The 25,162-nt window shown below is 41.5% G+C and overlaps 1 protein-coding gene across 1 annotated transcript in view; it reads right to left on the reverse strand.

The window, feature by feature from the left end:
* Positions 1-5,877: 5,877 nt before the first annotated feature.
* Positions 5,878-25,162, reverse strand: part of Rasgrp3 (RAS guanyl releasing protein 3) — an 87,722-nt gene continuing 68,437 nt past the window's right edge. The window contains 7 exon segments of the mRNA XM_090337579.1: positions 5,878-6,063; positions 6,852-7,213; positions 7,481-7,606; positions 9,690-9,726; positions 14,693-14,840; positions 18,892-19,007; positions 21,577-21,693. Coding sequence (XP_090193705.1) covers positions 5,878-6,063; positions 6,852-7,213; positions 7,481-7,606; positions 9,690-9,726; positions 14,693-14,840; positions 18,892-19,007; positions 21,577-21,693 — 1,092 coding nt within the window.

The raw sequence follows: 25,162 nt of genomic DNA on the forward strand, positions 1-25,162 counted from the left end.
ACAATTCTGCATTGGCATTGTGTTTGGGTGTACACACATGCCACACACATAGTTTACATACATAGATACACAGATTTGTATTGTTTTGCATTTATTTTTCACTCCGTACATTGAGTCTCTGCCGTAAGAAGACTGGCAATACAAAACTGATCCTATATATGAAAAACTCATAAATATCCAGCTTGTTAAATGAAAATCCTTTGACAACAAAATCAGTGCAACATGTATTGACAAATTTCTTCCTGAGTTCATTCTTTTTCAGCACAACAAAGGTTGCTTATTTCATTGCCTTTATGGCAAGGAGTGGGTAGCGTAGGCACATGGGTACAACACCTTGGGGAGGTCTGGCGGACCTCTGAGGTGCTTATGAGCTATGAGATATTACCCAGCCTAAATACAAGTCCTTCAACTAATTACTTCTTTTAATTTGCAGTATTTCCATTCCTGAATCTGTTTCACATGGGTATTTCCATTCCTGGATCTGTTGCATGTAATATGTCCATGCTAGCAAATTTCCAACCACATTTCAAATCATTGGAATCGCTTGGGCTTACTGTCCACAGGTTCTCCATTCCCAAGAACTGAGACCACTAGGTTTTTCAAATTACAGGGCCTGCCAAGAGCAAGTGCCCAAATGTTTGGCTCAATTGAACCTCCTCCACTGTCTTCCATGAAGAACAATGACAACAAAGGCCTTGAATACAAACCAAGTTCAACATAAAATGTGACCCAGCGTGGACCCTGTACATCTGTGGAGTATACATTGTGGCTGGTCATGTAGTAGCCAATATTCTTTCCATGTACAGGCTAGGCCATGTGTTGGGGAGGACAGTGTGTGTGTGTGTGTGTGTGTGTGTGTGTGTGTGTGTCCAGGCTCTATCTTTGAGCCATGCTCTCAGATCTAGTTTTAAACATCTTGAAAAAATTCTTCCCCAGTGGTTTAAGGAACTCACTTATAGTTTGAGGTCAAAAGAATATATTTAAAATATTAATATTGCAAAAGATTAAAAGAGCAAAGGGCTCAAGGCTCATGTCTGAAATCCTAGCTTGTAGGCTAGAATTTCAAAGCCATCCTGAAAGGAAGTTCATAAGATACTCATCTCCAATAAACCACCAAAATACCAGAAGTGGAGCTCTGGATCAAATGGTAGAGTGCCTGAATGAAAAAACTTAAGATAGAGCATCCAGGCCCTGATTTTAAGCCTAAGGAATGGCACAAAAGAAAATTTAAGTGAAATGTTAATCAAGGAGGGTTTACAATGATTTCTTCCCATGAATGTTCTTTACTTCTAGTTGCAATTTATTAGCAAACATACAAGAGTTATCTTTGAAAACCATGAAATTTTTAAACCAAATTCTGAAGATAATATTGGGCTTTTAAGAAATTAATTATTGTTTTGAATTTGCTGCACTGACTTTGGTTTTTCTGCTAAATTATATTCCCATAACTTGATTTTTTTTTCTCCCATTTTGCCTTTTTCTTTTGTTTGTTCCCCCCCCCCCCCCCATGGCATGTGGTCTCTTTTTGTAGTCTTCTAGCCTTGTCTTTGAACTTGTGATTCTCCTTTTCAGCTTCCTAAATTCCTAGATAGAGGCATGTACCAACATATTCAGCTTGAATGCTTCTTAATTACTATTCCAATTTCAGGGTCCAAAGAAAGATGGATGAACTCAGTCACAAATGACAAGACAGAAACAATTTTCCCCATGGCTATTCTGAATATTTGAAACACTTTGAACTCTGGTTACAGCCCTTGGTGATGCAGAAGTGATAAGGTATAGGGGGTGTATATAGGGATGAGTTGTTACACATCATAGCAACTGTGGTAGAAATAATGTAAACAGCTCCTTGTATGGATTCTTCATCATTAGGACAGAAAGAACATCCTTGTCCCCAGGAAATCAGTAAGTCTGGGGTCCATTGAAGAGCATATGCACAAAAAGACCTAAGTCAACTTATTCTACACAAACACACACACACACACACACACAAAACATTAAAATACTCCAATAATATTCTCACAAGCAAAGTCTGAGTTTACAGAATGAGTATCAAAGACATGCACAAAAGTTTTTTGTTTCACCCGCATATAAATGACTGGAGAAAAACAAGTGAGAAAGGACTGGCTACATGAAAGTCTTTGTGGCACCTAACTTGGGCAGGGAAGGAGGAAATAAATAGTTCATAGCTTGGGTAAATCCTCTTCCATAGTCCAGTTGTGGGGATCTCATATTATGAGGCAGTAAACACCCAAGTATTGTCCAGAAAACTTCCTGAGACTTGAGTGCTCTTCAGAGTTTCTTGAAACTTTGCTTTTTCCAAAGCCAGTGATTGCCTTGTAACTTCTCAGCCTGGAGTCAGCCATCCTGCAACACACAAAAGAACACTGCATGTCTGAGTCTTATCAAAATAAGAGTACTCCTAGCAAGTGTTTTTGCTCATGAATTTAGGGAAAGTCACAAATCATCAATATCACCTTGTTTCAGGATTTTAAAAGGGCCGTGGACCATTCCAGAAGCACAGGAGAAAAGGTTACTTTAGTCCAGAAGGTAGAGCCAGTTTGCACAATCCCTTGAAGACTTGTCTCACAAAAATGAATTCAGTTTGCCTGGACCAGTGGTTCACACCCATCACCCTAGCTACTCAGGAGGCTGAGATCTGAGGATTGTGCTTTAAAGTCAGCCTAGGCAGGAAAATTAATGAGAGTCTACCTCCAATTAACCAGCAAAAACAAAAACAAAAAAAAACCATAGAGCTATGAGTCAAGTAGTAGAGAGCCATCATTCAGTGAAAAGCTAAAAGACAGCACACCCAGGCTGTGTGTTCAAGCCCCAGTATGGGCACAATATAAATAATAGAAATAAAGCTCATATAGTCCACCCAGTATATAGAAGACATCCATGTAAGGACAAATAGAGATTTGTATAAGGGCCAGGAGTGCGGCCTAGTGATAGAATGCTTGCCTCACATGCATGAAACCCTGGATTCAATTCCTTTGTACCACATACACAGAAAAAGCCTGAAATGGTGCTGTGGTTCAAGTGTAGAGCACTAGCCTTGAGAAAGCTCTAAGTGCATAGGCCCTAAGTTCAAGCCCCAGGACAGGCAAAAAAAAAAAAAAAAGATTTGTATAAATCAGGGTTTCCTAAAGGTTACTCCACAAACATGTTAGCACTTCAAAATGCAGCTGGTTGAAAATGCTTCCCTCTTAGAAATCCACAATATAAACTTGAACAAAAGCGTGTAATTCCTCAGCAATGCTTGCAATGAAGAAAATAACCTTGGTAAATCAGATATAGGATGATCTTTAACCTTTGTCTTCTGAGGACTTATCAAGGAACAAATAAGCTCAGCACTGCCATCTCTGTTTGATCACCCAAGAAAAGGGAATTTAAAGTTCTCTGCAAAAAGTTTAAAATGCCATAATAATAAATCATAAATGGAATAGTTGTGTTTGAAATGGTATTCTGTATTAATACACAATGACATGAGGTTAATGTAATCTCTAAGTGGAAAAGGGAGATAAATTGTAGCTGATATACCCAAGAGCAAATATACATTGAGTGTTAGTGCGTTAGTAGGACTTGATCTCGAGGAAAATAAAAGGAGAGGAGGGAGAATTGTAACGCCTGTTATTCCTTTAATAAGTTTAGTAAACTTTGTTCAGCAATATAGAAGACAAAAAAAAAAAAAAAGAAGCATGTAAGAAAAAACATTCAGGGGCTGGGAGTTTAGCCAAGTGGTAGAGCGCTTACCTAGAAAAATTTATAGAGAGCCGGGAGTTTGGCCTAGTGGTAGAGTGCTTGCCTAGCATGCACGAAGACCCGGGTTCGATTCCTTGGTACCACATACTTAGAAAAGGCCAGAAATGGTGCTGAGGCTCAAGTGGTAGAGTTCTAGCCTTGAGAAAAATCCAAGGACAGTCCTCAGGCCCTGAGCTTAAGGCCAAGACTGGCAAAAAAAAAAAAAAATATATATATATATATATATATATATATATATATATGTAGAGAGAGAGAGAGAGAAATGTCAGAAGTGGTGCTGTGGTGCTGTGGCTCAAGTGGTAGAGCTCTCACCTTGAGAAAACCCAAGGACAAGGCTCAGACTCTGAGCCCAAGCCCAGGACTGGCAAAAAAAAAAAAGAAAAAACATGCAGGTAGCTACATTTGTATATGTATATAAACACTGAATTTTATTCCTTATCAACCCTTCTATGATAAATATTTGTTGAATTCATTTAATCCTGCACAATATAATGAAAAACAAAAAGACATAAAGAAAATACTTGTATTCTTTTTTTTTTCTTTTTTCTGGTTGTGGGGCTTGAATTCTGGGCCTGGGTGATGTCCCTGAGCTCTCCAGCTCAAGGCTACTGTCCTACCACTTGAGCCAAGCCCCACTTCCAGTTTTCTAGTGATTAATTGAAGATAAGTCTCACAGACTTTAGTGCCTGGGCTGGCTTTGAATCTTGATCCTCAGATCTCAGCCTCCTGAGTAGATAGGATTACAGGCGTGAACTACCACACCTGGCATGAAAAAATACTTATATTCCTTCTATCAAGAGAGTAGCCACGATGGTCTCTACAATCTAAGCATGTAGTAGCCACTTGGGAGAGATAATCTGTTGCCATGGGAAATGTACCCATCTTTATACCCCAAAATGAGTTTAAATCCTAACACTTCACTGAAGGAAATATACAGATTATAAACGTATTTTTGGTTGCTATAGCTTCAGCATATCCCCTCAAGATTCATGTCATAATACTGGAGACATTAATACAGTCAAAGTACAATTAATATATGCTAATAAAAGTTAATTTATGGGCTGGGAGTTTGGCCTAGTGGTAGAGTGCTTGCCTAGCATGCACGAAGACCAGGGTTCAATTCCTCAGTACCATATACATAGAAAAAAACCAAAAGTGGTGCTGTGGCTCATGTGGTAGAGTTTTAGCCTTGAGAAAACCCGAGGACAGTGCTCAGGCCCTGAGATCAAGGCCCAGGACCGGCAAAAAAAATCAATTTATGTTCCTAGAACTTGAAAGAAAAATTTGACTCCCAAATTTCTATTTTAATGGTATCTGAAGGTGAACTCCTGAGAAAAGTTGAGGAAGAGATGCCCTCGTGAGGGTATTAATGGGTTTGTAAGAGAGAGCTGTGCTGGCTGGCTTGCTCTGGGCTTCAACTCATGTCCTCTGCAATGTTTTAATACAGATGCCAGTGTCTTGGTAGTGTACTTGCCAGCCTCCAGAACGTCTAGCTACATAATTAACATCCTTTGAAAGGCATCTAATTATAGTCACTGAAAAGGCACTAACACCTGTTGCTTATCATTTCTTAGAATTTTAGGATTGCAAAATATCACCTGATGCTAACTCACTTGTTTCTCATAATGCCATTTATTGGTCTTCCCTGGCAGAAAAATTTAATAACCCCTTTGTCTACATTACTCAACTTGTGGTATAATTTTTTTTCACTTTTTTTTTTCCTGGTTGCTGTTTACCAAATAAATTGAAAGGCTGAGAAACCATTTGAATAAAAGTGGATTTCATGGTATGTGAAATTTTTTCAACAAAGCAGTTTAAAAAAAAAACGTTTTACTTTTTAGTTCTGAGGATTGAACCAGGTTCTTATGCATACTAAGCATGTGCTACAATAATGAGCTACATCCACAGCCCCTACAAAGAGATTTTTTAACATTAGTGCACTAGAGATTCTGCACTTCTCCCTTGAGGGAAAAAAAGGAAGGAGAGGAGAGAAGAAGGGAGAAGAGGAGAGAGGAGGGAGGGGAAGAAAGGAAAGAATAGAAAAGGAGGTGTCTTTTGAATACACGTCACCCCAAGAGCCTTCCTGTGAAAGGTGTGGTCCGCAGTCTGGCTCTACTGGAAGGTGATGGACACCTGTGACAGCTCAGTAGGACATGGCGATAAATTTCCAATGGGTGGGGTGGTATTAGGCCTCGTTTCTGTCTTCAGTGAGGAGGAAGCTATAGGGATGATGGATAAAGGCTCAGGGGGCTTTCTTTCTTCATCACGAGGAACTATGGAGACTGTGTGCTTAGGTCTCTGGAAGAGTGGAATGTGGAGGACCACCCGGGAGAACAAAGAGCACTGGCTTGGTCCAGTATAATCTCTGCCCAACCCCACACTCTATTCAGGAGCCATTTCAACAGGGAGGCGAATGGCCACCCTCCGTGCCATTGCTTTCAATTTCTCCAAATCCTTTTTCTTTATATCCTATGAGCTGTTGACTAATAGATTTATCAAACACCATCTTGAACCAATTTATAATTTCAGCATGTTCTAACAGATTCCATATGGATCTTAATTTACTTGAGCTGATCTGAATGTAACCCTTGTGTAGAGGTCGAACTGGTTCATGGAACTTTGGGGTCTTCTCACTACCTTTACGCCACTATCAAAAGTCTTTTTTTTGGGGGGGGGGGGAATAGAGAAAAAACTTTCCAATTCTGCTCTGTCTACAATTTCTGCTTCCACTATCCTGGCTTTGGGCCCTGGTTCTTACTTGAAAAAGTAAAGCTTATGGGTATAGTGCACTGGTTTTTAAATCTATGGAGCATGGTTTCAATTCACAGGCGTGACCACCTTTGCCAAATATTATAACACGAGCCAGTCCCATTTTCCACACATGGAAATGGAGGTGCAGAAATAAGCAGCTGTCTTCCCAGATGGCTTCCCACAACTAGCCCCAAGCTACACTTGCCATGATATGCTTTAATTTCCCCAAACACTACTTTCAGAACTATCCCAGTCTACCACAGCCACTACAATGCTCAGCTCAGCACCTTCAGCCTCCTTCTTCTGAGGTTATTTAAGGATTGCCAGGCACTGACCTTGCCATCCTATCTGGTTTCCTCCCGACCGTCATCTTCCTCAGGTTCAAACTCAGTGCCCCGGTCCACAACATCCACACCAGCTTGCACTCTTGGCTTCTCATTTTCCCACTTGGCAAAGCCTTTGTCCTTGGTGGCTTTGTCATGGAACTTGGATTTCATTTTGGGAAATGTGTGGGACCCTGAGTCTCCCCAGTCGGCTTCTGACCACACAGGTTCAGTCTGGGTTGCCTGACTGGTGGTGGCCCGCTGAAGTCTTACAGAGATCTTCCGAGAGGAGCCCGTGACCAGTGTGATTGCTCTGCTGTCCAGGTCCCGGTGCCCAGCGGTCACCCCAGGAAACTCAAACACCTCATCCTGCACTGGGAGGAGAAAGAGGAAGATGAGTCGCTGGCATCTATTTGACAGCCAGCCACCCAAGTCAGTACAGGAGGAGTTCCACATTCAAGGTCAAGGTTGGTGAAGAACACACCACAGCCTGGGCAGAAGACAAGTTGCATTTTTAGCAAGACAACCAAGTAGAGAGCAAGGGAGGCAGATCAAGGAGCTGAGCCAGGGATGCTCATTGGTGATGTGTGGAGAGAGTGAAGGGAGAGTACTGTGGCAGCCAGAGAAGCAGAGAGCGTTACCTGGGGGCAGCGAGGGGCTCCCCGGCAGTGACCCATGACTACTGCCCAGGGAGGGTGCCCGAGCAAGTCTCCTGCAGGCCAAGACCAGAAGGTCTTTGCACTGCTTGTGACAATTAGCTCCACAGTCTGAAAAAAAAAAAGAAAGAAAGAAAAAGTCCCAAATGCATCACAGTGATGAGGGGGGAAGTTCCTGGTACTAGGTCTCCAGTCAAACTTTAGCTGCCAGTTTTCCCCTCCCTTCCCTCCCGTTCTCCTCCCCCCCCCTCCTTCAGACTCTGGGTTGAATCTCTGAATCCCACTGAGGCCCACAGATGTTCTAGGGGTTGGAAAAGAGCTGCAGTGACTGAAGTTCTCATACATTCCCTCAGCTCGTTCCTCTGTACAAGTCAGGAAGGTAGGTGTCTATGGAGCCTTTGTCTAACGCTAAATGGACATCATAATGGAACTTCCGCTTCTCTTTTTAGGAGGACTACCTGCTACCTCTCTATTACAGTACAGTGTCACTCCATTCCATAAAATTCATTTTCATTTCCCAAGTACTTTTCCAGGGTAAGTGATTATATCTTCTGCGTCCTTTCATTGTATGGAAGTAGAAAACAAGGCTGCGTTCTGCTCAATCAACAGGCTCAGTATGAAGTCTACAGATCTTCAGGGCACAGCAGATCCTAAGACATTTCCCACAAGCAAGCTCTGGTGAAGGTAGTCAGATATTAACTAGTGACCAGCACCTCCTTAATACCAATAATGTAGAATAATCCTGCATAAACAACACATTTCTAATATGTATTTACATATGGCATTTGCTAAGTCCCTATTTACTTAGTTGTTTATAAACTTCAGTGAAATGAGGGCACTAAAACATGAGTCCTTTGCAAGGAACCACAACTGTAACGGTTTCTCCTCTCTCATGACCCCTGTGATTGGGTAGAGAAGGAAGCAGACAGTGGGAGAACAGCTTACGTATTACAACAGTGGGAGTGGCTTCTTCCACTCTCCGCAGTAAGTATAGTTAGGTAGGCCTGTCTCTCTCCAGACATCCCTCAGCTCCTATCTTAACTGGTGCTAATTCCCAAAGGATCCTAGAGAGGAGAGCTAATCTACATTATCATTAAGGTAATTTGTTGTACTCGTTCAACAAGTCATGACATTCACGTCAGACAGGAAGATCACAAATTTGTCACCAGTGTGGGCTAAAACGTGAATGCCTGAGCTACATAAATAGCAAGACCATGGGATGGGCCTGGAAAAAGTGATGTGAAATAAATGGAGTAAATCAGGCCCAGAGAGACAAAGGATTCATGTTTTCTCTCCTTTGTGGTAACTAGCACTAACATATGAGTGTATAAGAAAACACATACGGGGTTGTCTGCCAAATGTACACAAATGTATTAAACAAAATATGGTATTTTCAGGGGAGAATTCAGAAGGTATAAATTCCTTAGAAAGAGGAACTCACAATTCACCGAATGTACCAGGAAACTGGTACATGAAAGGTGGGGGGACGGGGGGGGGGGTGGTTAAGGGGAGGGAGGTAGAGGAATAAAGAGAGGAAGGAAGACAGAATGCAGCCATAAAATACAATGCATATCCTACAAAACTCTGAAAACTAAAGGGAGGGAAAGGTTGGGAGGGATAGGGAGAATGACAAAGGGAATGATACAGGCCAAAATGCACTGTATTCATGAACTGATTTGTTGAATGGTACCTCTTTTGTGCTTCAAGACAATGCAGATGTAATTTTTAAAACAAAGACCCTGTTCTGTTTTTGTTTTTGTTTTTGTTTTGGCCAGTCCTGGGGCTTGAACTCAGGGCCTAGGCACTGTCCTTGGACACATTTTGCTCAAAATTAGTGCTATGCCACTTGAGCCACAGCACCACTTCCAGTATTTTCTATGTATGTGGTTCCCAAAGAATCGAATCAAGGGCCTTGTGCATGATAGGCAAGCACTCTACCACTAGGCCAAACTCCCCACCCCAAGACCCTGTTTTGAAAATCAAAACAGACAACCAATTAAACAATTTCACATGTTACCTCTCCAAAGCTAGGACTCCTTCCTGGACATCTTAACTTGTAAGCTGTCATTGGTTCAAGAAAGACTGTAATTCTAGATAATACCCGTCACTTCAATGGCTCAGCCAGACTAATTCCTATTGAAAAATGTCCATTTTTTTCAATATTAACACAAAAGAAACAAAGAAAACTATTTACCTTTGCATTTATAGCCTTGCTTGATGATGCCCCAAAGCTGTAACAAAAGACAAAGGAATGTCAAGGAATCTGAAGAAAAAATCTTGAAGGAAAACAGGGCAATAGAAAAGGCTGTTCTGGGAAACAGGATAATAAGAACACAAACAGGATGTAGCTGCTGGGACACACTTCCTGTCTGAGAGGAAAGCCCTCCCCAAGCCTTTCCAGCTGTGGTGATAACAAGAGTATTCTTTCCTTTCCTTTCTCAAAAACCAAATGGAAGCCTGGATGGAAATGTACAATTGGTACTTTCACCATGAAATAGTCTCAGGAAAATGTACTGGGAGAGATGGCCTCTTGGTGTTAGAAGCCCCTAGCTCTCCCTGCCCTTCAGTAAGGATGCTTCTGATGCCCTTTGTGGGAAGTAAAGTACTCTTATTTGGATTCAGCCCCATTATTTTCTGAGTTGTACTTGTTCCTTGAGGAAGCCAGAAGAGAAATGGATTATACACATTCATGTATTCATTTTTGCTCTATATTTGGCCTGTGCAGTTGGAGATATCAAAAGGGTTTGGTGTCTGCTAACCTTGATTAATGACTTCCAAGTGGTTAATAAGTAGAATGTAATTGTTAAATAAGAATTGTAAGTGACCAGTATTTTGGACTAAGTTGCTGTACTGGGTCCCAGATTAAAAGTCACCCATGCTCAAGTTCTATATCACCAAGCTGAAACTAAGTTGTTTATCAGATCTCCCCCAGAAACTAGGAAAAATGAGTGATAACAGTTACATTTCCCAAAAAAGTGTCAGTGGCCACAATATTGAAGTTCCTTCTACTTATCTTTACAACATGTAGTAAATAGTGGGTTTTCTCTTGTTTGGTCTCCCTAACCCTACCTCACAAGAGACTATTTATTTGCTTATTTTTTTCTTAATCAGTTGTACAAAGGGATTTCCATCAAACATGTCTGTTTGTGACTACAATGCATCTGATCCATCTCAGCCCTTTCATCCTTTTCCCCCATTCCTCCCAACCCCATCCATCCTCTCAATTTACCTAATTCCATTTTTACATATCTACATTGAATATCATGACTGCCCTGGCCCCCCTCCCTCTCTCCATTCCTCTATGTTTTCTTCCATCATTCCCTGTCTGTAAAATCAACCCATGATGCTTGATTCTATGGCGTACTTATACAATCATGGGTCTAGAATCGCAAAAGAAGCCAATAAAGATCTTCCAGTTAAACTGCCATGACAAATACCCCAGAGCAAAGGTTGAAACACCCGGAGTTCAATAGAAAGTGGTTGCCCAGGAAGGTCTGTGCTATTATCCTGCTGGTGATGTTTACGGTTCTCATGTGGGCTCCATCTAAATTTTGAGCTCAAGGAAGCCTTTGCAAGTTCTTCCATCTCTCTGCCCACAGAACTGGGTACAGGGAAAATGAGGGCATCAAATGCCACAGTATGGGGCTCAACTTAATTAAACAGGCTTAGCTCAAGGTGAAAGAATTCCATTGCCAACATTTCCAGAGGTCAGGTTAGGTGTGTGTTGTTTACTTAATGAGAGGATGTGGAAAGAAGCAGGATCCATGGCCTCCTGGGCTGGTGAACGCTTCCATGACGGATTTCAAGCCCACACAGCCCTAGGGAAAGAGCCAAGTGAATTCCAACACACAGTGCCTCTGGCCTGCCGAAAGGTTATTCTTTAACGTTTTCCTAACAAGAAAATCCCACCAGTGGAAAGCCTAGGACTCCTGTGAGCCTCCAAAGTTTCTTAAAACGCATTATTAAGGGCTGGGGGGTGGCACAGTAATAGAGTGCTTGCCTAACATATGTGAGGCCCTGGGTTCGAGTACCAGCACTACAAATAACACCCCCCCCACACACACACAAAGGAAAAGAACAATCAAAGGCACAGATCTTCCCATACTCTCTTCCTTGACAAGAAAAATGTGGAAGACTTGTGTGGCCTTCATCAGAACGCATTATTAAGATGCAGAGACCTCCAGAGACAGGGAAACCTATGAAGAATTATTTGGCAACTGAGTGGCTGAAAACTCAGAAGAGGATGACCAGAGAAGGGATGGGGGACTGGAAAGTGGGTGTCAGGAGAGTCATGTTTTGTCTAGAACCAGGGGATTTGAAGGTTCTCTGGCTGGCTTCTCCTTTATAGAATGTAAAGGCAGTGATCTAGGAAATAAATAATTTATCAGGTTCCACCACCTGGTAAACTGTAGTGATAAGAGATATTCTCCACTGGAATAGCTTGTAATAAGGAGAGTTAATAATTAAAGCTAACATTTATTGAATTCGTGTTATGTGAAAGGCACAGTTAGAAGCTGTTTATATGTATGAATGTACTTTGTGTTCACGACAGCCTTCTGAGATAGACATGAGCACATGGTTTGCCAGTGCTTGCCGGATTGCCATAAGCAAACACTAGCCAGAGACAAGAACTGGGTCAGTATACCAGATAAGGAAAGGCAAACTCATGTCGATGGGTATCAGGATATTTCCCATAATCCTTTGTCCTGAGATCATAAGCAACAGCAATTGTCTGTGCTGTCAGGAGCACCGGACTGAGAGTCAGGAGCCCTGGCTATGATTCATGGTCCTGCTTCTAATTGCCTATGTCCCTCAAGGAAGCCATCTTAACTTCTCCAGGTCTCGTTGTCTTCATTACCAACATTGTTTCAGAGATTACCAACATTCTTTCAGTTCTGGATTCCTAATTTAGACATGTACTGCAGGGACAATAGAATGTATTTATATAAAAAAAAAAAAACAATAAAACTGGGTGACTAGGAAATGTTTTCTTGCATTCCTTCATAATTTCTTTCGATGACATATCTTTAGAGTTCTATTTATAAATTCCTTTTAAAAAAAAGCAATTTTTTATGTTTATAAATTTGAGATCAAATAAAAATATACCAATGGAATTAAGAACATTTAAAAAATATAAAGGACTATAAAAACTAACAATGGCCTACTTTCAAAAGTCTACAACTATCAAGGGAGTATAGAAAATATCCTTTGACATTTTCTTCACTACAACATGTCTGGCGTTACTTTATCCACACAATAACAAGATATCTATGTGCTCTGTTGAGTTCTTATGCAGGGAAGACATAGAATTAGAAGGGGGTAGAACTGAGATTCAAAGTTTGGGCTCCAGACTCTGAGACCAGAGCTTTCTACTAAATGGCAGCTGTATGCGGAACCATTTAGTCTCAGCACTGATGCCCTGATGAGTCTAAAAGAGTATGTGGAGTTTCTGGGAAAGACTACCTTGTTTATTCCACAGGACCTGGAATACACACGAGTGTTCCCCTTAATTGCCATTGTTTAGGCATCTCACTGATGAGTGCCAGCAGTCTTTGTAAGAGAGGGGGAAAGAGCAGAGTTGCTAAGGATCTTCTAATCATTATACCTCACCACAGGACAGATGGTTTATCCTAACCTTGGGCTGAACTATGCCAGGGCATCACTGCCTGACTGTTTGATGGATTGGACTTTGCAGGAAAGCATTATACCCAGCCCCAGCCCCATCCTACTTAAAAGCCCTTTTTTTTTTCTTATTGGCGGTGGTCCCAGAGCTTGCACTTAGAGCCTAGGCACTGTCTCTGAGACCAGCACTCTACCATTTGAGCCACAGCTCTACTTCTGGCTTTTTTGGTGTTGAATTGGAAATAAGAGTCTCTCAGACTTTCCTGTCTGGCTGGCTTTGAATTGTGACCCTCAGACCTCAGTCACTTGAGTAGCTACAATTATAGGTGTGAGCCAATAGTGCCTGGCTGCCTTGGTATTTTTTCAACTTTAAGTCATACTACAAAAACTACAGACGCGGGGCCGGGAGTTTGGCCTAGTGGTAGAGTGCTTGCCTAGCATGCACGAAGACCCAGGTTCGATTCCTGGGTCCCCACATACATAGCAAAAAGCCTGAAGTGGTGTTGAAGCTCAAGGGGTAGAGTGCTAGCCTTGAGAAAGAAAGTCCAAGGATAGTGCTCAAGCCCTGAGCCCAAGCTCAGGACTGGCAAAAAAAAAAAAAAAAAAAAAAAAACTACAGACGCATGTAAAAGGAGACATATTGCTTTCAGGTGGGATGGTCTGGTCAAGAACTCCCAATGGGAACACTAACAGAAGAGGAAGTTTTTCCTCCCTAGAGTGGGTGAAGCCTGATTAGGCTAGTCTTTCCTCATTGTCATATGAGTTGCTTGTGACTACATGGGGCCATCTTTGAAGTAATAACAACCTCTTATTGAAGTCTGCTTGAAAACAAATGCCTAACCTTGGGCTCCTCAAGCCAGCCAGAGCAGAAAAGTCCATAACACTCTTATCTCCAATAAACTACTCAAAAAAGCTGGAAGTGGTGCTGTATCTCAAGTGATAGAGCACTAGCCGTGAGTACTGGGAGACTCAGGAACAGCATCCAGGCCCTGAGTTCAAGCCCCAGGACTAGCCAAGAAAAGGTGGGGCATTAAGTAAGTGGTATTTACTCTTACCATCATCTTCTCTCCAAAGATTCATATATTTTTTTTGTGTTTAAATCAGGAGTTATTAACCTATGCCAGGATGGGTTTGCAGTGATGAATACTCCATTAGATAAGTGCTGGAAGGACCTGGCTAGCATGAGTGTTCTCGGTAACTGCTATTACTTAGGCATCTCAGTGATGAATTCCAGCACTCTTTGGGCTGACACATTTCCCTGGCCCGAGGTTAGGCAACCTACTCTCTTGGACCAACAGGCCTCTCCACCTTTTCTTGCCTTGCCTAGCTCTATAAACCTAGAACATGGCTAACCTCTTGCTTTAGTTTTGACCGACTCTTAGATTTTTAAGGAACCGCCATGTTTTACTTCTGATCCAAAGCAGTTTATGGGTGGACTTTCCCTACCTTATTGGAATGTGATAAAAATAATTACATGTAAGGAAAATCAAGGGAAAACACACACACACACACACACACACACACACACACACACACACACACACACACACAATGGAAAATGGAAAGCAAACTTACAAATCCTGCACAGTGTTCGCAGAAGGTTGGCTTGAGATAAGTCATCTCCTGAAAATTATGGACAAATCCTGGTCCCATTTTACAGTGTAGTTGGGATTTAGCTCTCAGGAAGTAAGCCATCATTTCATCTTTACTAATTAGGCCGTCCCTGTGAGGAGAATCAGAGAAGGAAGGGATCTTTGAGTACCATTTTGCTAAGTAGTTGCCATACTTCAATCACCCATCTCTCTAATCTTTGTGACAAAAACCAGATGAAGAATGTTCTCTTCTGTGTCACATCTGGAATTAGAGGAGGACTTGAAAGGACAGTGTACAACATTCAAGGCTATTTGCAAGAACTGGAAAATGGTGTATGCCTAAGTGTGCATATGTGCACATGTACGACATCTGTGTGAACACACATGGCTTGTGTACTTTGGCTCAGTAAGTCTCCTTTATTTTGAATAGTGGCTTCCCAGAGGGACATTTTTCTACCCCTTTCCTAGCAGGAGAGTTTCAAGAATCATGCTCCTGGGGAAAGGTAGGTAATTCTACTGACACAACCCACCATCCAGCCTGATACCATGGGCTACATCCTCAGTGATCTCATTTATACATTAGTGGCTCATAGCCCAATCACTAGAGTGATTTTTCCAAATCTCTTCCACCTAGAACAAATTTCTAGTTGCAAACACTTCCCTACCCCTTAGCAAACTACATACCCTGACTTCTTGCTTATCAAAAAAAGATCAAATCCATATGACAAAGGTGAACTCCATATTGTCTTTTGTCCACAGAAGCATATGTTGGATATGAGATTTTTCTTGCCCATTTGGAGTTTTTTTTTCCCATCTCCTCTGTCCTCTCTTGGGTCTTCTAGAGACACAGGAAGGGAGATTCCCCAGTCTTCACCTCTGTGGAACACTGTCCCTTCTACCCTGAGAAATCTGTTGAGTTGGTTTTTCCTTTATTTGCAACTAGGACTTCCTTTCCCCTTTTTCCTTTCTCTCCTCAGTGGTGATGCTGCTTCCCACACTAGTCCTTTTTTTCTTCCTGTTCTTATTCCCGGTGTTTTCAAACCCAGCATTCATCAGACTCTTTGTTCATTTTCCAGAGAGTTAGGTTTCTAACACTTCCATTCTATAGCAACTGTCCTCAGTGGCTGTTTCCCATGGTTGGAAGTTTCTGATCTCTTGGAAGCTGGTGGTGGCCAGGGGACATGCCGTCCTTGACACTGGCCACTCCACAGATGGAGTCACTCCCCATAGGCCTGGTTTCCTTCCTTTCCTCTCTTGATTGCTCTCCCTTTGCTCTTGTGCAGCATCCACTTAGTTTTGCGCTTCAATATGTAGGGAAGAGAAGTCCCTGCAGGTTTAGTCTTCAGGCCCTCAGCTCAGCCCACCTCATTTCCCCACTGCAGTTGCCTGCATGTACCCAATTCCAGCTAATGCTGCAGAAGATTTAGTCAGGGAAGGCCCTGACCGCTCACATCTTGCCTCCAGGTGCTAATCAAAGAGACAGACTACTCCTCAAGTGAAGTTCTTTTCTGATGGAATAAAGTTATATTGGTCATGGAAAACTCCCATTATGGCCTAAAACCTGTAACTTCTCCCCAATGGAGTCTTTCAGAAGAGATAGATAAACGTTCCCACAGAGATTTGAGGTGCTAACAGAAAATGCTCAAGGAGTCCATATGTATACAAATACCTCTGTAAAATGGGGTGTTATCCCATTCCCTCCCAAGAGAGTTGCAACCTACATCTTAGCCTATCAAAATTTTGGAAAATTATTTCTGTGACGACATCATGTGATTAGACTTAACCCACGCTTGCTTAGGTAATGACTATTCCAATAGTTATAGTTCTGTGTTAATTAGTTTGGAAAACAATAGAGAAAATACCCATTTGAGACTTCCCAATGTTAACACACCCAAATTCCTGTGCAAGAAATGCCATGGTGAAGTTTGAGGTATTAATGCAAGGTGTCACCATGTGTGAAAAGAAGTCATGGAAGCAAACCAGGAAAAGTTCAACATTTCCTTCTGAAAGCAAACCCATTTCTGTAGCTATCTATGAATATTAATTGACAGAAGCAGACCAGAGTCAGAGACAGAGATAAGGAGAAGCCTCAGAGAAAAGGAAGGCAGGCAGAAAAGGACCTGTAATCCATGTCCTGTTTACCTGTTAAGGACAGTAAACTAGGGAAAGAATTGGGGAGTCAGCAGCTAAATTAAATTTTACTTTGCAAGGAGAGTTTATGTTTCTCACAATGCAATTTGTTTCAAATCCCTTTGTTTGGGATATAGAGTGATGATAAATTTTAAGTTCTGTGTTCAATATCAAGGCATCTGAATGACAGATTACACAAAATTCTTCATAGTGACAGACATGTGTCTGGGTGCTGGTGGCTATAATCCTAGCTACTCAGAAGGCTAAGATCTGAGGATCACCAAGCCAGCCTGGGCAGGAAAGTCTGATCTCCAATAAAAACCAGAAGTGGCACTGTAGTGCAAAGTGGTAGAGCACTAGCCTTGAGCTGAAGAATTTAGGGACAACAGCCAGGTCCAGAGTTCAAACCCTATGACCGATAAAAAAAAAAAGAAAGGTTTAAACTCATTAAATTAATTGAATGTGACTTAATCTGAACATTTTATCAATGTAAAAATCAGAATTGTATTGTAGCTGGCTATTTTGAACTTTGGGCTTCATGTTTGCTTAGCTTGCTCATTGGGTTGACAATCTACCACTTGAGCCATGCTAGTCTGGAGATGTAGTCGCAAGGAATTTTCTGACCATGCTGGCCTTGAACTGTGTTTCTCCAGATCTCAGTTTCCTGAGAAGCTAGACTTACAGGCCTGAGCCACAGATGCCTACATATAGTTGATTTTCCTAATTAGGCATTACTCTTACACTTAAAAATCAGTCAATCTCTAATTCTCAACTTCATGGTTAATTTGAGCTACATAATGACCACCTGTCTCATAAAAACCTAATAAGCTGGGCATGGTGGCTCACGCCTGTAATCCTAGCTACTCAGGAGGCTGAGATCTGAAGATCAAGGTTCAAAACCATCCCAGTACAAAAGTCCATGAAATTCTTATCTCCAATTAACCACTAGAAAGCCAGAAGTGGCACTATGGTTCAAGGGGTAGGGCATTAGCCTTGAACTGAAGAGCTCAGGGACAATGCCCAGGCCCAAGGGTAGGGCAGTAGCCTTGAGCTGAAGAGCTTAGGGACAGCACCCAGGCCCAGAGTTCAAGCCCCACAACCAAAATCAAAACCAAAACCAAAAGAAACTAATAAAATTATTTATGTCGGCAATCATTTTAAATATTTTCAAAAATGAGTTTGATTTTAGCTTTTAAGGCCATTAAAATTTTCTAGAATCATTTTGAAATAAAAAACTACATTTTAAATTAAAAAATAATTTTTGTAAAAAATATTATTTTCTTTGTTAACAAAGACACAAAATATGGGTATCATCTACTTTCATGAAGATCATAAATAATCTATAACAAAAATTTTTCCTCACACCTGAGTTTTCAGTTTGTCCCAGGTCCACCCATGCTATGGGCTTTCCCAAAACAGATCTAACAGTATCTTTCTTCTACTCTTTCCTGGCCGAGATTTTCTTGGAGTTGATAGATAAGCAATAGAAGTAGTAAAAGAAATGGACTGCAAAGGTTAATTTGCAAATGAACACAAAGATATGGCCTGCTCTGTTACTTCCTCTACTGGGACACCAAAGAAAGCAATCACTGAAAAGACCAATTTGACACATTTGAAGCTGTCAAGACGTAAGTGATAGGTGGTCCTGTTTCACTCTGATAATTAAAAAAAAAAAATTTGGTAGCTAGGCATTGGTGGCCCAACACTTAATAATTAGTTACTTAGGAGATGGATATCTGGAAGATCACAGTTCGAGGCCAGCCTGGGCAGAAAACTCACGAGATTCCATCTCCAAAATAACCAACAAAATATTGAACTGGATACATGGCTCAAGTAGTAAGTCACTAGCTGAGTAAGCTAGCTGAGCAAAAGCCAAGTTCTGAGTTTAAGCCTTAACAATGGCATGCAGGTACACACACACACACACACACACACACACACACACACACACATCTGAGGTAGAGATGTACTTCAGTGGTAGGATCTTTGCCTTAGTGTGCACAGGCCGTGGTTTTCATCCTCAGCTCTGTGGGAATTTTTGTTGGAACTTACTGATCTTTATCCAGCACACAGAAGGAATCCAGGAAGGGAAAGTTGGCAGCTATACTTTCAAAGTCCTCCTGGGAGATGTATCCATCATGGTCGTGATCGTAGTTTCTAAACACAGACTACAAGAGGAAGATAGCATTGATTCAATGATGGTGTATTGTCATGCAAGCATGCTGTCCTACGTCCTCCCTGTTAGGAAAGCACTTAGCACTCTTTCTCTCAAGGATTCCCAGAATCAAGGGGGTGACAAGGGACATGCAGAATCCTTTATAGCATCGGGTAAGTGCTTTGTACAGGGAAAAGCCCAATGAGGGAAGAGGAGTAGATTAAGAAAGACTTCAAGTAAAGTCTACTCGAAGACTTCTGTGTGGAGTAGGACTTAGGCTTTATAAATTTACAAACACAGTGACTATAGAAAGAGAAGCTTTAAGTTGTTGAATTATTTGGGACAGATGAACAAAGGGGAGAATCAGGATGTGGAGAATGTAGTCACTCAAACAAAATTAAGAAAAGTTAGGGAAGGATGGGCTGGAAGGGAAGGGTGAGAATATTAAAAGGGTGACATTGATCAAGATGCATTGCATGTTTTCATATACTGCTTTGTAAAATGGCAACTTTGGACAACTACTTACAAATAATAAAAAAACAAAAGTATCAGAAATGAAAAGTCAATGTCGATTGGAATTCCAACCAGCTTCTAAGTGAAATTGTTTTTTGTTTTATTTTTGCCAGTCTTGGAGCTTGAACTCAGGGCCTGCATACTGTCCTTGGGCTTTCTCAAGGCTAGAACTTTTGAGCCACAGCACCAGTTTCAGCTTTTTCCATATATGTGATACTGGGGAATCGAACCCAGGTCTTCATACATGCTAGGCAAGCACTCTACCACTTGGCACTCTCCCAGCCTGAATCATTGGTTCTTTAAAAAAAAAATCATCACCTATGTGTACATGTACTTATCTATTTATATGAAAGTTATTGTAAACAACACATTGATTCTAAAATTTAAGCAGAAGTGAACATATCAGTTGCTTAAAAAAACATTTACAATGAAGGTAATCAGAAGGAATGGATCCTTTTCACATACCAAAAATTCTAAGAAGCTATAATCATCAAAACAATGTGAGTAGTAAAAGAAATGATGGCTCAGATCTCAGGAGGCTGAGATCTGAGAATTGTGATTTAAAGCCAGCTGGGGCAGGAAAGTCCATGAGACTCTTATCTCCAACTAATTACCAAAAAATTGGAAGTAGAGCTGTGGAGCTGTGGTTCAAAATGGTAGTCCTAGTCTTGAAAATATGCTGGGGGGAGGGAGAGAGAAAGTTAAAGAAAAAGTCAAATCCATAGGATTTGAAAGAATAGATTATCCAGTCATTTCTGTTAAGTATCGTACAACCTTCCAAAAGAAACTGTGCCCAAGATACTAGATGTGTTAAATATGTTAATATAAAAATATTAAAAATTAATGCAATAAAAATACCAAAGTTAAGTGGATGAAAATACTTTCATGTTTTGTACTTTTTAAGTGAGAAAGGACTTTTGTTGAGCCAGAGTCTTGCTATATAGCTCTTCTTGAACTCTTCCTCTACCTTGGACTTTCTATTGGCATCACTGTGCTTTTCTATCTTTCACTCACTCCAAAAAACTTTTCTGTTCAGTATTGCACATTTCCCTGGGTTACCAGAGATGCAGAATATTCTTTTCCTTTAAACACCCTTCCTCAGTAGAAGCACATCCCACCACACAAGATAAGCCCTACTGTACCTAAGGATATATCAGCCCATTAAATATGCATTTAATTAGGCCAAGGTCATGACTTCCACTGCTAAAGATGTTTCCATTTCTCCCATATTGGTGTCTCTACCATTCTATTTGTTGTTATTGCTGTTGTTGTTGTTTTGTTTTTGCCAATCCCGGGCTTGAGTTCAGAGCCTGTCCTTGGACTTTCTCAAGGCTAGAGCTCTACCACTTGAGCCTCAGTACCACTTCCAGCTTTTTTCTATGTGTGTAGTATCCAGGAATCAAACCTGGGTCTTTGTGCATGCTAGGCAAGCACTCTACCACTAGGCCAAACTCCCGGCCCCTGTTGTTGCTGTCTTGAGATAGGATCTCACTGTGTAACCCAGTCTAGCCTCAAACTCATGGTCTTCTGTCCTCCAACTTCCCAGCGCTGGCATTCCAGACCTATACTATCATGCTAGACTGTACTATTCTCTCTATAGTAAAAAGACCATATGGATCAGATCTGTCAGATTCTGGTCTATATGAAGAGACTTTTCTGCCTTCAAGGCATCGTCAGTTACTCCCACCACAGAGCAACTAATTTATCTGACATTGTACTGCAACACCCTGCAGTTCTTCCTGGGTGATTCTAAGTCCCCGCTTCCCTGCCCCAAGCTATTCGAAACTGGTAGCCTTGTGTGGTAGCAAGATTGAAGAGGAAAGTATGTGAGAAAGTGTGGGCAGGTGAGAACACACTGAAAAGAGAGGGAAGGAGGCCTTCTGGGTAGACACCCCTCTGCCCAGCCCAGAGGTCAATGTCAAAGGAACCTAAAGGGCTGCTACATTGGCTTCTGCTTTCCTGTTTTCCTGGCCTCCCTCTCTCATTCTGGAGCCAGGGACAGAACACTTGTGGAGAGCGACAGGGGCCCTCTAAAGCGCCCTGTGTGTTCTCGTGCAGCTGCCACTCACCTCCACCAGCTTCCGTATATGTTTGTTGATGACTGTGGGGTCTGGTTTCGGCACTACTCCTGTCGCCCAGTCGAGGGGCACCACAGGTTTGGTGGGTGTCGCCGGGGGGGAGGTGGGCTGTTGAGAGAAGAGACACAGTTGCCAATGTCGGCTGGATTTGGAGCTATGGTAACTCGCAATGGGAATATCCCCACATCTGCCACTCCGATATGTGTCAAACAAGCATCATTTACTAATGGGATCCAGTACTTTCCTGAAACAACATTGAGGTAGTGTGTTTTGTTTCATAGCTACCTACTGCATTTGTTATTTTAACTTTACCCATCTAGTTTAAATTCTTTGAGCAAACATCTTGCTATGTAGCCACAGCTGGCCTCAAACTCTCCATGTTCTTGCTTCAGCCTGGAAATGCTGGGATTGCAAGTGTATACTACCATGCCTGGCTCATTCTATTACTTTACATGGGAAAAAAAGAATGCCTTCCTAAACCATGCAAATATCCATTCAAGTTCCTCTTCACCAAGTTATTCTTAAATGCATGCATAATAATCTAATTTAGTTCATCATGTGATATAAGATATATCTCAAAAATAGTTATCAAGCTGAGCATGGTAAGGTACAGCTGTAAATCCTAACACTGAGGAGGCTAACAGGACTATAAGCCCTCCTGTCTTGAAAGAAAGCAACATACATTTATTTATTTATTTATTATCTTGAAGTAGTTGTGCAAAGGAGTTCCCACTTAACAAAACAGTTAATGAATAAACTATATCTTGATCAGTGTCACCCCTTCAACATTCTTACATATCTGCCACTGCTCTTAAATTGGATTCCTGTCTGCATCTTCCCTCTCTTTCCTTGCTTTGACACCACCCTGGCCCCTAACCACTTCTTGGTGTTTTATTTTGCTGAACTTTGATTTGGGCTTTCAAAGGAATTACACTATTTGGGACATTTCTCTATTTTTAATACTCGCTATCGGTGATAAATTTGCACCAGAAGATACATGTAAATCAATGGGTCCCAGTGTATGACCAAGATCATATCCTTTGCATTTTTCTCAATGTGCTTAATCACTCCGCTCTGCAGATATTTACATTTTTACATCTGTGTGGTACTTCACAGGCTCTTCTGTATTTCAGGACTTCCATGGGGAAGATGAGGACAAAAATGCATAGCACCGGGATGATGCACAGACCGTCCAGTCTGGAGACTGATGCATCATGGATCTCTTCCAGTCGCATGCATGCATGAACCTCTATCAGCAGTCTATGCAGGGATGAATTTGGGGATAAACAGTTTGCAAGAGGAACTGTGGAAGTCACTAGAACACAGCAATGCTGTGAGGTGGGTGTGATTAGTGTTATGTGGACGACTAATAGTGTTCTGCCATTTGGATCCATTCATGGACATATACACTCTCTCACTCATCTGCCACCCTCCCCCTCCGCACACACGCTCTGGCCCTTTCCATCTGGATTCTGATCTGACAGATCTGGTAGAAAATAGAGCTGAGTTCTAAACTGTACAGCAAAGTCTGCCAGAGAACCATGGTAAATTTCAAGGGCACCCAAAGATATTTCAAAGTTCTAAGTGAAGAGTATTGGTCAGATGCCACGAAAGGACCACAAAACAACCACTTCAAAGCAACCCACACCTAGTTCTTTACCAGGTCGCACAAAATGTCTCACAATGATGTCATATCTTTGTGAAGGAAAAAAAAAAATCAATGCAGAGCAGGAAAAAATGAGGAAGGATCACTTCCAATTTGATTCCAAGACAAGAAATTGGTACAACAGACTCATATATCCACTAGTAAGAACCGGTGGTTCTTTATGAATGTGGTAAGCATACTTAACCTGTCTTTCTGTTTATACATATTCTTTTAAAATTAAATTAAGTCAATTGGAACTTACTGTTCTCTAATACAACTGGTGGGTATTTCTTTATCTTAGGGTACCCTGAAATTAAACACACACACACACACACACACACACACACACACACACACACACAACCTGTGGTGACAGAGTTAGCAAGACACTGTAAACAAAAGCAGAGACCTTCTGGGACTGCCTGTTGAGGTGAAATCAGTCACACTAAAGACATTCAAGCCACCGGCTTTGAGTAACAGAATCCTGTCTAGAAATTACTCTCTGGCTATTTGCAGAGTCAGAGACCTGGAAATACATTTTTCAAACATTCACAGGATTTGAGCACTTGTTCCAAGGGGCTTTGAAAATTTGTACTCTTTCAACTACTTGGCTTTTCTGTGTTAGTAGTCTCTCTTACATTAGGCAAAAAACTTACCCCAGAAATTAAACTAGAAAAATCTAATGAAGCACAAAGCAATGCTCCTTTGACCTCTTCCTCCACTGTTCTTACTGTGAGGACACCAGTAATGGCACAGACATAGGAGACAGACCTGAGACTGAATCCCTGCAGCCAGCTTAGGGGCGGGGCATCTATACTTCACTGGCCTGGTTTCCTCACAGAGATACCATAACACAAATGTGATGCCATGCAGGCTTCCAGTGACTGGTAGCGAATAAAAGGACATGGGGAAAGAGCAGAGGGAGATGTTCCAGGATAGAACAGCCTTGTGCACAGTGTGTTCCTAACACACCCTACCCAAGTTTTTCCTACTAAACCCACAGGTGAGACAGGAGATTATAAATTCTCATACCTCCATCAGGCTGAGCTGCCAGGGTCCCACTACTCCCTTTCTCTCAGTGATACCTTCCTATGGGCCTCTGGCCTCCAGTGTTCCCAGGAGATGGCCTCTGGGACTGGTGGATGATGGACAGGTGAATGGAACCCCTGGGAGCATTATTGATTATGATGATTTTTAGGTTCTGGGAGGTTAACTAACTTAGACTCAAGGGCAGCTCTGCCAGTTCTGAGTCACTCGGTTGCTTTCACTCCAATGGTTTTGGAATTGAAGTAGTTGTCAATTATTGTTAGATTTAGTTGCCAGAGGTGCTGTTACCATTCCACAGAACCAACTATGTGAAAGACTGTGCATGAGAACTTTTGTAGGAAAACTTATTTGGGGGCTGGAAATGGGCCTCAAGAGGGAGAGTATGTACCTACCAAGTGTGAAGCTCTGAGTTCAAACCCGGGAATAGAAAGCGGGGGGAGAGGGGGAGAATATTATCTTGAGCTATAACTAGATGAAACAAACACAGACACTTTTTTCTTCCAAGATGCAAACAGCATGCAGATGGTAAACTTGAATCCAGGATTTCATTCATATTAGGCAAGCCCTCTGCTACAGGAACTATAACCCCAGTCTATCCAGGCATTTTTCTTTTTTAGTATAAAACATTTCTAAATTTAGCTGTAAACATTCAGGGAAGACATTCTTCAATCCCATTACATACTGCTTAGTTACACTGGGCCAGCTATTAATTACATAAGACACTATCTAGTGTGATGTTGGAATTCTGAGTCAACTTTTACATGCAGTCTAGAGAACTTTGTGAGTTTTAAATTAAAATCAAAGTATTAAAAATTTATTAAATCTAGTGTTATAGTGAATCAAGTTTTTACAAAGCCTGGAAGATCATAAGTGATCTTAAACAGT

The sequence above is a fragment of the Megascapheus bottae genome, chromosome 7 (genome assembly GCF_031878675.1).
Source record: "Megascapheus bottae isolate mThoBot1 chromosome 7, mThoBot2.hap1, whole genome shotgun sequence".
NCBI lineage: Eukaryota > Metazoa > Chordata > Mammalia > Rodentia > Geomyidae > Megascapheus > Megascapheus bottae.